The sequence below is a fragment of the Apodemus sylvaticus genome, chromosome 7, assembly GCF_947179515.1.
Source record: "Apodemus sylvaticus chromosome 7, mApoSyl1.1, whole genome shotgun sequence".
Taxonomy (NCBI): Eukaryota; Metazoa; Chordata; class Mammalia; order Rodentia; family Muridae; genus Apodemus; species Apodemus sylvaticus.
The window spans coordinates 128,318,864-128,333,002 of NC_067478.1; the positions used below are offsets into that span (position 1 = coordinate 128,318,864).

At 39.9% G+C, this 14,139-nt stretch overlaps 1 protein-coding gene across 1 annotated transcript; it reads right to left on the reverse strand.

Moving 5' to 3' along the window:
- Window positions 1-3,561: 3,561 nt before the first annotated feature.
- Window positions 3,562-13,400, reverse strand: Mmp13 (matrix metallopeptidase 13). The gene is made up of 10 exons (XM_052189748.1): window positions 13,275-13,400; window positions 12,946-13,187; window positions 11,891-12,039; window positions 11,590-11,715; window positions 9,443-9,604; window positions 8,046-8,163; window positions 7,122-7,255; window positions 5,821-5,980; window positions 5,201-5,304; window positions 3,562-4,356 (listed from the first exon to the last, which is right to left on the reverse strand). The coding sequence occupies exons 1-10, from the start codon at window positions 13,395-13,397 to the stop codon at window positions 4,256-4,258; spliced, it is 1,419 nt and encodes a 472-aa protein (XP_052045708.1). The 5' UTR covers window positions 13,398-13,400; the 3' UTR covers window positions 3,562-4,255.
- Window positions 13,401-14,139: the final 739 nt, after the last annotated feature.

The following is a 14,139-nucleotide window of genomic DNA, read 5'->3' on the forward strand; positions in this document are numbered from 1 at the left end:
TTTCAACTTGACTAGATTGAGAAACAACTAAAATGGCAATGAAGTATAATTCTTAAGATGTCTATGAGGTTATTTCCGGAACAACTGGGACAAGTGTCAAGGGAACTGAGTGGAAAGATCTGTCCTGAAGGTGAGCATCACTGTGGGACAAGCTGGGAGCCTGGAAAAGCAGAAATGAAAGGACTGATGCGCGTGTGGACACCCACACTCAATCTTCCTGAGGGTGCTGGAGCTTCCTCAGGCACTGTGACACCCAGCAGACTGGAGAGGGGCTTTACCTGAGAAGGACACCCTCAGTGTTCCTACATAGCTGAGTTCTATGCCTCACAGGGATGGCTGATGATTACCTACCACTACCCCACAAACAAATCAGGGTGTCCATTAAATGACTCAATTACTAAGGACCAGATATCACATGCTGCTGGGCTGAATGGCCTAATATTGCTTTTCTTGTTTGTAAAAGGGAGAGGGAGAAGGAGAGGGATCCATTCATCTATATTTGGCATTGTGACATACTTGAAAGATAGGAGAAAGAATTCACATTCAGCCAAAATCATCTTCTAAACATGCCTTTAATGTACTTTTGGGCTTCCAGAGACAGATTTCCACCTGATTCCAGTCTGGTTATCTTCACTGGTCTCCTTAATCTCTGCTCATTTGGGCATTATTACCTCAGGTACCTTACCCATGTTATACCTTCTTTACAAACGTCCTGGCCCACTCAGTGCCTCCATATGTGCCACGGTTGCCTGAGGCTTGTCACAGTCACAGTGTACTCTAGATCATAATTGTTAGTCTCCTCAAAGAGAACAGGAGTTCGAAGAAGTAATGAGGTTTACCCACATTTTCCCCTTAGCTTCTACTTAAGCTTCTGGGATGTGACAGGCACTCAGCCAAATTTTATTAGGTGGACAAACTATGCTTTGTTCTAATAGCAACCCTTAGGAATCGGACATCTCAGTGAGCTTTCAGAAGTGAAGAGCATACTTATGGCAGAATTGGGGAAGAGATGAGCAGCGCTTTCAAGCTACTCAGTCATAATTGCTCTCCTAAAGAGCATCTGACGACTGAACTCAGTTTTGTCTTGGTAGCAGAAGAAACATTTTAGGAAGGAATCAAATATCTTTCATTAGTGAATAGTGTTTAACAGATAGCTATTAAATATTTAGAAATGTGCAAATCTTAGGAAAGTGAAAGACCTCAACTTCCTAAATCTGTGGAATTCTTGAGCTAATGGGATGGTTCTGTGAGTAGAAGTGCTTTCTGTGCTAGCTTGATGAATTCAGTTCTCAGAACCTACACTGGAAAGAGAGAATTGGCTCTCAAAGGTTATCCCCTGGCTACCACACATGTACCCTAAGTTGACGCATGTGCACACACACACATGTACACACACACACACACACACACACACACACACACACAGCCTTGTATTTAATATTGACTAAGCAGCTCAACGGAGGGGCGATGCTCAAAGCTCCACGTGGCTAGTACACTCTCCCCTCTGATATTCCTGTATTATTACTTACTAAAACCCATATTCCAGCCTGTCTGCCCCAGCCTGCATCCCTTATGGGTCATGATATCCAACTCTTATATGCTGGCTGTCTCTCTATTCTGTACACTTCAGGCCTAATCTTTCTGCTTCCCCAGCATGTTGGTACTACCACTTCCTTGGTTTCCTTGCCCACAAATCCTAAATTCCTTCCCCACCCCACCCCACCCCCATCTCCATTCCCAGTTATTGGCTGCAGGCAAGTTTATTTGCTAACAAGAACCAGAAAGGGGCAGGAGCCCTTAGCATCTCGCATTTGGAATTCTTGTGCAGTTTTAGGAACACATAATATAATCATTAAACCAAATCTACAATATTTCTTCCTTTTCATCCACTAATAAGGTCTTTTCTCTCAGATATACCATGAACATAGTTATCACAGTTATGTAAACTATAGGGTATGATATACATTAATAATATCCAGTCCATCAATTTTGTCAATTTAGGTATATTCTGACATCTATCCTGACTTAAAGAGTCTATAATCCTATATCTGAATTGTGTTTTTATTTTAACATGCATTACCATCTGAAAATCATCTTCCTTATTGCTGAACAACTTAAGTTTGATTATGAAACTGAAACTAGTCTTCAATTCTGTCAGAGACCTGAGAATGAATTAAATTTTAACTGAACATATAGGAAATACAAAAACATAGCTTCCAAAACTTAACCAGTCTGCAGAGACAGCTGACTATCTGAATGGATCCCCCATTCCTCAAAACATTGGAGCATCTGTTTTCAGTCTTCTGGCCCAGAACATCTGACAGACCTTGAGTGAAGCAGGAACTATAAAGGACTAGCTTATACCATATTGGCAGAGCTAAACTCTTGACTAACCCGAATCATGTGCCTGTTCCTGGACAGAATTTTTTGTCTGTAGATAAATTAGGGCAATTCTTGCCCAGTGGCTACTTTGCCACAACTAGAACATATGGAGATTATAATGCTCAATATCATCTTTGAAACATGAAGGGGGTACTGTCAGGAGCAGATATATCTCTTAGTCAAATTTTCAATTAATAATGAAATGACTTTAAGTGTCATATTCTGTGCATTTCTTATGCTTTTGAAGACCATATAAAGTTTATCTGAACTGTTAAATCTTGACTACTCTTAGCTATGTCTATTTGAATAATATTGAAAACCCTTTATTATAATTAAATCAGAATCTAATATCACCATGAGTTTGTTATCTAGCTCTTAACTTGCATTACTTAATCATTATAAACAGTTTGTAACAGCAGCTATTAGAAGGAAGGAAAGAGGGAGAGAAGGAACAGAGACTACATTTCATAAGAAATTTAGCTAATTTTTTTGTATTAAGAAAATTTGGAGGGGTGGGTGGGAGAACAGGGGGAGGGAAGGGGGCGTATGGGACTTTTGTGGAGTGGGGGGCCAGAAAAGGGGAAATCATTTGAATTGTAAATAAAAAATATATCGAATAAAAAAAGAAAAAAAGAGAAAATTTGGAATTATGGCCAAAAATTAAATACTCTGAATAGCAATATCTGCTGAAATCACTTATTTTTATTAAAACAACATAAACACAGTCTAACACATTGTTCAAAAACACAGTTTTTTATTGACCCAGTTTAATAAGCACCATCTCTTGACACAATAGTTGTTCACACATCAGTAAGTGCTAAGTATCAGTCACTAAGGGAAGCAGGGAGGATTAACAAACACGGTGGAGCACAAAGGAGTGGTCTCAAAAGGGTGACTGTCCAGTTGGCACAGCCTGTTTTCTGGCCTGCTGCTCCTGAATGGATCTACTGCTACATACTATGACTGCCTTAGCTCCTGTCACACAAGTCACTAGAAAAGAGTCTATGTACCAAAGAGTCTATGAGTCATTAGAACAAGTGGGTAGATAAACATGGTTGAAGCACTAGTTTTATTATAAAATAGTCAAATAATTTATGAGAAAGCTGCGGTATTAGTTAGGTATCTTATAACAATTTTGATTTTTCACACTACATTTTTTTTAAAATACCTAAAATATTTAATAAAAAGAGAAATCCTCCATTTCTCTCTCTGTATCTTCTACCAGTGTGCACAGTCTTGAGAAATGACCCAACGTAGAAGTTAAGCCAAATGTAAGGTTACTTTCACATCCTCATAGTGGCCGCTATCCTCTTCCTTTAGTGATTTTGATATTTTCTTAGTGTTTGTGCAAAAATGGGTTTAAATCTGAATGCTCACAGTGAAAACCTGAAATCTCTCCTTGGAAAGCTGTCTGATAATGTTTATGTTATAGGCATTTCCCTTTATCTGTGCTCATCTGTAGCTACCCATAGATGAACTTCTCACAATTTTCTAAGCTTATACTTTTCTGTAAAGACAATTCAGTTCTATAAATATGATTTATTTTATGCCTGTTAGGCTTTTTATAAATATATTAATAATTATACTTGCTCTCATCAGCAGATGGACCCCATGTTTGCAATGGGTTATTATCAATCTTGTTTCATCATAGCACCTAAGAATCAGGTGATCCTTGGGTTCTCAATTTCGTTACTTTAAAATTCTTTAATGTGGTTCCAGCCACGCATAGTCATATAGATATTGCATACTCAAAGATAACGTACTGAAGCTTGTTCACAGAACTAAGCTCTCCCTGACATCTCCACCCCAGTCCCATACATCTGAAAGGATCCCAAATACTCTCCAGGAGATAAATAGCAACTTTGAAAGATGCCTAACACCACAATAGGGAGTTTGTTGGCATGACTCTCACAACACGATGACTCCAGATGCTGTATTCAAACTGTATGGGCCCATTGAAAAAGTAGAGATAACCTAGGAAGACAGAGAACAAAAAAATCTCAGACTTTAAAAATATTAGGATTTACTACAGCTAAGGTTAGAGATCTAATCTGTGGTAGCCCTTTGCTAAATATTCAGTTGGTTACCGCAGTGCCCAAGATTCACCACTGTTTCACCAGGGCCTCCCTCACACATGGCAGGCTATCTCTTCATTAAGTTTTATATACTTCTCAATCTTTATTTTTTAAAAGACTACCAGAGTTTTAAAGCATTGCTTGTAGTTTAAAGGATATAGGACAATAAAAATCAAAGAAGCCAGGAATCTGAAGGAGGAAAAAGGCAAGGCTTGAGAGAGGACAAAGAAGCAGGGGAGGTTACGTAATTATACTTTAATTAGGGATATTTTTAAAAAATATATAAATATTCACACATTACATAAATTATGCACTAGAATTAACTATCTTGCTACAAGTTCTAGTTTTGGATGTTGGTATTAAGAGATAATTCCCATTGTCATAATCAAAGCAAAAATAACTATAGATATGATAATTATGAATTTTTATAAATTACTGCACACTCCAGCCTAATTTGAATTAGACATAACCCTCTGCCTCTTGGCACTTTTACATATAATTTAAGGTTATCTTTACCTTCAACATCTGTTGTTCACACACTTGATAGTAATTAAGTAAAATTCTCATTGATTCTAATCAGGTTATTTTGTTTACTATCTAAGTAATCATACAGAAACCGTCAGTACCTTAGTGAGCATGCATATGCAAGCCATTTGAATTCTGTATTGAAATCCTTCGCATGTGAAAAACTGCTGAGGGCCCACAAGCCCTTTTACAAAATCAGTGCACTGTTGACTACTTACCATTTTTCTCATAGACAGCATCTACTTTGTCGCCAATTCCAGGGAATTCCTCTTCTATGAGGTGGGGATAATTTTTGTCCATAGTCTGGTTAGCATCATCATAACTGTTTAGTAAGAAAAATAAAGTTGTATTTATCAAAAACTGAGGAGAGAGGATAACAAGAACGAGAACCTGGGCAAAGGATTAGAAGCAGCAAAATTGTCAAAAGTTGAGAGATGACTTCGCCTTATGAAGAAAGTAAAAAATTTATGGGGGAGGGGAGAAAATAAATGTTATGGATGGTCTATATGTGCATGAGGTGTGTGCGCGTGAGATGTGAGCGCTCGTGCGGGCTTTATTTAACATCTGGAGGAGCTGACAGGGAACAGGAACGGCACACGTCCCAAACGAAGCGCGAGAGGGGACGGGAGGAGAGGGGAAGGCAGGCGAGAATGGACGAACCAAATACAGTGTCACATATGGAATAAGTGAAACCCGGGGTTTTGTGTGCTGACTTAAAAATATCAACATATCAGTAAACCATCCCTGTGACTGAAAACAAAGTATGGGAAACGGTTGAGAGCCTCGGTAGCTGCAGGGGCGACTCTTCGCGTAAGTGGTGGGGAGAGGGATGCCTCACCTCCACACGTGGTTCCCGGAGAAGAAGAGGGTCTTCCCTGTGTTCTCAAGGTGAACAGCAGCGCTCAGCCTCTTCACATCTTTTGGGAATCCCAGGTCAGATATTTTTCTGGGATAACCTTCCAGAATGTCATAACCATTCAGAGCCCAGAATTTTCTCCCTAGAAAGAGCCGTTTTAATTACCAAGGAGCATATGTCAGGCACAGGCATGTAAGCATTGACTGAAATGGAAAACCATGTAAGAAGTGATATAATCAATGCTGGTGATCTCCATGTGTCTGAAACAAAGAAACATCCTTCCAACCAAGAAGCATCCTTCCAACACAGACAGGATTTAAGGCTGGGACTTCCTGTTTATCAAAATAGCCAGCCAAACATCACAACAAATCTGTCAACTTATTGGAGCTGAACGAAAATTTATTACAACTTCTAAATAAACAGTAACTAGGATCAGTGAATTAGATTCAAAATTCAAATTTTCTATCAGTAAAAAGAAGTTTTTTTTTTTCTTTAGAAAGCAACTTCATTCAAGTATAAGAGTCAAACAATAGGAATGTCACTGGCAGAATGTTATGTGATGCATTTTGGCCATTAACCCAGGTTAGCATTTTTTATCCCCCTGCTCCCACCCCACGATTATACAGTAGGGGCTGGAGAAATGGCTTGCGGGTAAGAGTGGAAACTCAGGACCTTTCGAGTCAGAAGCCAGGCCTTAGCACGCTAACACCTAGGGTCAGGGGTGTAAACAAAAGAACCCCACGGAACCGCAGGACAGTCAGCCTAACTGAGGAGTAAAAGAAATAGGACATAAAAGCATACCCATGGTCTCCCTCAAATGCGTACAAATATGGTGAAGTATAGAAAAGTAGATCAGGAAATGAACTTCTTAAGAGAAAGGAGAATCTTGCTTAATTTTTTCCCACATTTTCAAAATGCACACTATGTTTCTGCTGTATGCTATTTTTTAGAGAAAGACATGAGTATGACAGAGCAAAGAATAGGTGTGATGACAATGACCTTTTCCCTTTTTCCTTTGAATTGCAGGGCATCAAACCCAGGGGCTCAATGTGTGAGGCACTGAGCCATGCTCCCATCCCATGATACAGACCCTTGACATACCCAGCTAAGGACATTCGGGAGAACGGGCACAGGTGCTTTATAATTTTCCTGTGTTGTACTGTTTTCTAGATATGGAAATTATTTTGGAAACGGTCATGTTTCTAAGTCTCTGGCAATATCAAGTTTATTGCCCAATTACATCACGTCGGCCAGTTAGGAAGCCTCCCTAATGGCAGTCTTACCTCTAAAGATAAACATAAGATCGCGGGATGGATGCTCATAGGCAGCATCCACGTGGTTGGGAAGTTCTGGCCAAAAGGACTTTGTCAGAAACAGCTCAGCTTCAACCTGCTGAGGGTGCAGGCGCCAGAAGAATCTAAAGCAAATGGGAAAATGGTTTCTTGAATTAAGTGAAATAAGTCTATCCTGCTGACTAGGCACTACAACTATGCCTGCCACCCACAAAAGGGAAAGGAGTAAGTTGTAGCCATCTGTAGCCAGAGGTCTTCTCATGTGAAAGGTCACAGAGCCTTAGGGAAGGTGCTAACCTTCCTCTGGGTTGAAACCATGCTTTATTCAGCTTTGTAAATAGTTAGAGTGGCAAGCAACTTTGCCATGCACTGTTGGGTTTTAAGAATGTATCTTCCATGGTCTCAAGAACCATGCAAACTGATACAAGAGGAAACACCTTGGAGCATGTAATTAGATTCGTAACAGAGGTGTTGGAGATGCTATCAGGCCATACATGGAGGCATGACACATGGAGAGATTAACACATAAGATAATACACACCTACAAATTCGAGGTTAATATTTCACTTTTCATTACCTATAGTTTCTATCATGAATTACTCCCTCCTTGAAAATTCCAGCATAAGTATTTGAATTAGTCTCTCCATCTTAAAAGAAAGTAGTATGGCTATTGGTAAATTTACTAATGCAGCAATTATTTTCAATAGGTTTCATGTTTTCCAGGCATATTAGGTTTCTATTTTTCCATTATCTTATAAAGATTTATCCACAAGTTATTAGATCTTTAACATGTAAGCAAACTATCCTTGAGTCTACTGTTTCTGTGTTAGCCTTGGGAAGTGTGACAGGTGCTTTGGTACTTTGCAGAGTTTTGCTAGATTTTATGTAGATTTGACAAAGGGATCATAAGAATACCTGTCTTTAAAGATCATGGTTTCTCCTCGGAGACTGGTAATGGCATCAAGGGATAGGGCTGGGTCACACTTCTCTGGTGTTTTGGGATGTTTAGGGTTGGGGTCTTCATCTCCTGGACCTGCAGTGACAAAGGAGATATGAGGACTTCCCAAGTGTCCTGAGCCATGGGTGGGGCTGATTCTTCTGGGAAGAGCAGGAAAGGGTTCCTTCCAGGAAGGGCAGCAGTTCTTGAACTGATGCTCCAATACCCAGCAGGCCCCGCTTCCTTTCTGCAGGGCGCCATGGGCTAGCGAGGTGCCGCCCTTCTGTTTCCACTGATGTCGACCTCTTCAGAATTCTTCGGAACTATAAATGAACATTCTGTGAAGTTGATGATAAAAATCAAGGGTAAACCCAAACCCTGAAACCGTGTCTGTCACACAGCCTCGGGCTGCTGTGCGCCCTCAGGAAGCACACTGCTCTAAGCCCAGTTCGCCATGAGCATTGCCACATGGGTCCATCATCTGCCTCCTTCCTTTGACAGTTTCAGCAACTGCAGATGTCTGCTGATTTTGCTTTACCGGTTTGCAACACTAGTTTATCTCAGTGAGCAACTGGCTGCGACCTGTCACATGTTTATAACTTTTCCACAGCTCACATGTGTTGAGCAGTAACCCCAGACTGCTTTTCCCTTTACATAATTCTGTCCACAATACCGTGGTCAAAACCTGGTGGAATTAAGAATTGCAACATAAACTTGAAGAGTTCTTTTGCCACCATCATATTTAGGCCTTTAACCACACAAGCTGTAATAATCTATTTAAATCCAGCGGTGTAGCAGTGGGCAGGGGCGGGGCGTGAACAAGTGTTCTGAGCAAATTCTCCAAGAGCACCTGTACTGCTGACTGTGAGCAGTGCTTGCAGTTCTATTTATGACACAGAACCCAGAAATAACTGTTTGGGTTGATGTTTAAATGTTTTGTAAATATTATTGGAAAAACGGGCAAAAACAGAGGAAATTCCTCATTGCTGACGTTGCTTTAAAAACCACCGAAGACCCACAAGAGGTTCTTCCAGCAGCAAACTGCAATGGCTGAACAATGTCAGAATTTACAAGAGCTGTTTATATTCTCATCTTAATCATTAGCTCTCCTGCTGGGCACACACTCTATAAACTCAAGAGTTCAGTGGCCTCGTAAGTTAAATGGGAATCAGAGTATAAATATAAGGAAGAGCGGTCTGAAAAACACAGAAATGAACTGTTTTCCACCTAGACAAAGAGTTTGATTCAGAAAGATGGATTCTCTCTCATGTTTTGAAAAGATGGTAAATGGATTGTTAGTATAGAGGGAAAAGTACAACTGTTATAACAATGGGACTGTGGTCATCAGTTCTGTAGCTGGTAGATTAACTTTTACCATAGAGAGACTGGATTCCTTGAACGTCGTCATCAGGAAGCGTGAAATGGTTTTTGCCGGTGTAGGTATAGACGGGATACATCAGGGCTCCTGGGTCCCTGGAGTGGTCCAGACCTAGGGAGTGTCCAAGCTCATGGGCAGCAACAAGAAACAAGTTGTAGCCTGTAAGAAAAACAAGAAACAGTGAGAAAGCAAGACCCTCCAGTGAGGGCGGGGGAGAAGGAAACTCATCTCTCCATATCTGTTCCTTCTCAGTGTCTTACTCACTGTTATAGTTAGTGTTCTGCAGCTTAAAGGAAGCATAAAAATGTTGATTCAAGATAGTAATCTTTATTTAGTACGATAAGAGCTATAGCTCCCTGCATGAAGAATCAGTTACCTACAGCGGTGTCAATAGATTGCTCCCAGATAATCAGTAGTCAGTAGAGAAAACAGTAGGAGTTCTGATTTTTCTTTGTATTCTCTGGTTAGGTTAAGGGAGAAGATGGGCATGATTGAGAATCAGCCATGTGGGGGTCACACACAGCTCTAGGCTTAGCTTAGAACATTGTCCAGAGGGAGAGTGAACATGCCACTGAGTTTCCATTTTTCCTCTGACAACTCTTTCTATCAACTATTAAACTGTTATTTTAAATTGTATGAGTGCATGGTAAATGGAAAACGCTAGGGATGTATCTCAGTAGTAGAAAACTTGCCAAGTATTCACAAAGGCCCAATCTCCAGCACAAAAAAGGCCCAAAAAAGGGATGCCTCAAGGTTGATGAGAGGGAGAGCTGGAGCCAGGGTTTTATTTGCGCATTAAATACACTTTGTTATCAGAGCCAATATGTAACTGACTCGCACATTATAGGGCAAGCAAAGGTCACATGATTGGAATGAACAATGATTATTGCAGTAAATAGTAATTAGTCACTTAACCATTCTTAATCTTCATCTGAAAACTTAACTCAGATTTTTTTCTTGTATATATTTTCAATCATTTCAACTAAACATTTCAAACCTGTGATTCATGTAAGAGTCTGAATCTGAGACTTACTGTGACTTTTAACAATCCTAGCTGCTCTTCTCAGGAAATGCACTCTTCCCTATGAAATGCTAAAAGCATGAATATGTAAACCATCCCCTTCCCCTCCAGAGACAGGTTTAAAGCACTGGAGAGGTGCTATGAATTGGGAATGGGCCAATTTTACTTTTATTTGGGCAGGAACCCATTCATTCATTCATTCATTCATTTATTCATTCATTATTTACTTACTTACTCTCTTAATTTTTTTGAGACAGAGGCTCCCAATACAAATCAGGCTGGACCCAAATTCAGCTTCAGCCCCCTGAGCACTGGGATTATAGCTGTGCATCACCATGGCCTCCATTTTATTTAAGTAAATAATAAAAAAACCAACCTCTATAAAGCTTGTTCTTAGCTGCTCTAACTCAGAATCTCTCTTGCTCCAAAGTTAAACCCGAATATTCTGAGGCTTTTCTTGGTAAGTGAATATCCCAATTATTTTGAGCTTTTAAAAACAAGAAGTGGCTGAGAATGGTAGCTACAGAATCTAACTCCTGAGTGAATTTATTGAACACTTAGTTTCATTTTACTCTCATAAACACAACCATGTCTATTCCCTAAGTATGTTTAGTAAGATGTCACCTTGTTTTTTATAAGTAGTGTTTGTAAGTGAGTGCTGTAGGAAAGTCCAAGATAGGTAACATCTCCATGAGGCATACAAGTTCAGCTAAACCTATGCCATTAATGTTTCTACCAAGAAAAGTCTATTTCAAATAACACTCAATGAGGTTAAGGACCACAGAACCAGCCATGATAGATTTTAGACATAGATTTATAAAAAGTATACTTCTTAAACCAGCAAAACTGTAATCTTAAGAGACAGAACCATGCCTAAAATAGAAGACATTTGACCCCACTTCAAAGAGAATATCCTGGAGGCCATGCCAAGAAATATCATATAATTTGTTCATATTTAATGGTTTGTACAAGAAAAGTTTGGTGGGGAACCAATTAGCACAAAATGTATTTTTTGTTATTTTAGAAAACATAATCAAATGCTAAACACAATTTGCTTGTATGCTTTCTGTGTCAGTGAGACGGCATCCAGTAACATGAGCTAAGTCTTTACAAGAAAGGTTACCTTTGGAACTGCTTGTCCAGGTTTCATCATCATCAAAATGGGCATCCCCTCCATAGTTTGGTCCAGGAGGAAAAGCATGTGCCAGAAGACCATTGGGTCCATCAAATGGGTAGAAGTCACCATGTTCTGTGCAGAGAGGAGAGTTAAAATCCCTTTATATACACCGGCCTGGCCTGCCAGGGGCGCGGCAGCTTTGTCAAATGCTTTGAAACTGGTAAGTGACTGGTGAAAGGAATAAAAAACATAAAACCAAGGAAGGATTCATGTATGAGCATGTATCTAAATGACTCCACATCCTTACCTTTAGTTCCAAAAGATATCATGATATCAGCAGTGCCATCATAGATTCTGGTGAAATTCAGAGGTGTCACATCAGACCAGACCTTGAAGGCTTTTCTGAAGGCCTTCTCCACTTCAGAATGGGGCATATCAGGAGTATAGTTCACAATTCTATTCAACATAGAAAGTGTCAGTTAAATTTGGAACCATTAAAACTGTTTGTAAAACATACTTTCTTGGGGGCTGGTGAGATGGCTCAGTGGTTAAGAGCACTGGCTGCCCTTCCAGAGGTCCTAAGTTCATTTCCCAACAACCACATGGTGGCTCACAACTATCTATAGGGAAATCTGATACCCTCTTCAGGCAGCTGGATGTTTATACAGCAGAGCACTTATATATTAAATAAATAAAAAACAAACAAACAACATAAGACAAAGAAAGCAAACACTCTTTCTTAGAATATGGCTTTTCAATTTGAAACGGCTGCTTTAAAGTTCCTATTAGACATAGTAGATGCTTTAAAAGAATTAAATTCAAGAGTTCTGTCAAATATTTAAGCACTGCCAAATAAGTGAGTACCTTAGCTCCTTAAATTTACCATATTCAACATGACATTGTTTGCATGCTAACATCTGGGACTAGACAAGCTGGCACTGAAGGGTGTGAGGAAAGAGTGAGACCCTCTGTCTTCAGGAACATCATCATAAATACAGCAAATGTTTTTGAATTTCCTCCCTGGCTTGTGGTTTCATTTCTACAAGAAATATCTTGAGACACTCACCCAAAAATAATGTTGGTGCTAGCATTGAGATAATAGGTCTTATTAAACTAATTTATTTGTTTTTAATGTTTAATGTTGACTTATAGAACTCACTTAGAAATACTAAGTGTATATAAATTTTTTGATTTTGCAGAAAAATGCAATCAGATATTAAATATAACTTACTTCTGTGCTTCTTAACTTTGTACTAAAGCTTATTCTGAACGGATCCTCCAGTTAACTACTCCAGGCCTGCTTAATGTCAGACACGTAGAAGAAAAGAGTAACATGTGTGAGGGGTCGAGCCTCTGCTTTACCTGTAAGTTAAGTTTGTTTGCGACCATTTGAGTGACCCAGGGAAAACATTGTATTCAGCCACATCAGGCACTCCACACCGTGGCTTTCTCATGATGTCTAGGGTGGGATCGTCAAGCTTGCCAGTCACTTCCAGGCCAAAGAAAGACTGCATTTCTCGGAGCCTGTCGACTGTGGAGGTCACTGTAGACTTCTTCAGGATTCCCGCAAGAGTTACGGGATGGTAGTATGATTTCAAGTAGTGCTAGAAAAGAGACCAAAACAACCAGATTTTAAGAGGATGGAGATTTAAGAAATGCACTATAATACCTTACTTGACAGAATACTGTACCTCTGCAAACTCAAGGTCTTCCTCAGACAAGTCATCATCATCATCATTACCATAGGAAAGGGGCAGGGACCAACAATGAGTCCAGCTCAACAAGAAGAAGGTGGCTAGGATAGCTGAATGCATGGTGCCCAGCAGTGCCTGGAGTCTCTCCTTCCAAGGGCAAGCATCTTCTATTTTATAGAGCGATAGTGATGAGTCACCACTTGAGGATGTGAGTTAACATCCTAGTGAGTCGAAGGTAAACATGCTTACATGGTATTTTTTTTCTCCCTAAGTGTGGTTTGTGGCAGAATCTGAGGGAAATGGAAAATGAGGGCATCTCTAGTTTCAGTGGGGGAATATCAAAATTCTGGCATCTGGCAAAATAAACAGCCTCAGCATTTTTATGGATATGGTGGGAAGAAGTGGCAGCTAGTATATTTTTCACTTCACTGGGCAAAAATGTTTTCTTCCTTTCGTAGGAAAAAATGCTACTCTGAGTTTTTCAGGTAATAATAATAGCAAAGTAATATGTTCATTACTCTCCACTGTATTCTGTCTTGAGCAGCAACAGTGAGAATGCTTGCTGTAATCCCTTGAGGGCCTCGGAAACTTATAAGAACCAAGCTTGAGGTCTTTGAGACACTGTAGATGATTAAGTCCTAATCTGGGGTCTTAACATCCTGGCATTACCTTTAGATGGCTGTGGAGACCTATGTGAATTACCTACATACCCAAGTACCTGCATCTGGGCTCTGTTGGAATGCAGCCACCCCAATGGTTAGGACTAAGGACTTTGGGAATAATTAGGACTATGTTTTGATCCATTACTTCCAGTCAGGTTTAACCTCTACAATAACCAAAGCAAATACTGTGCCCTAATAGG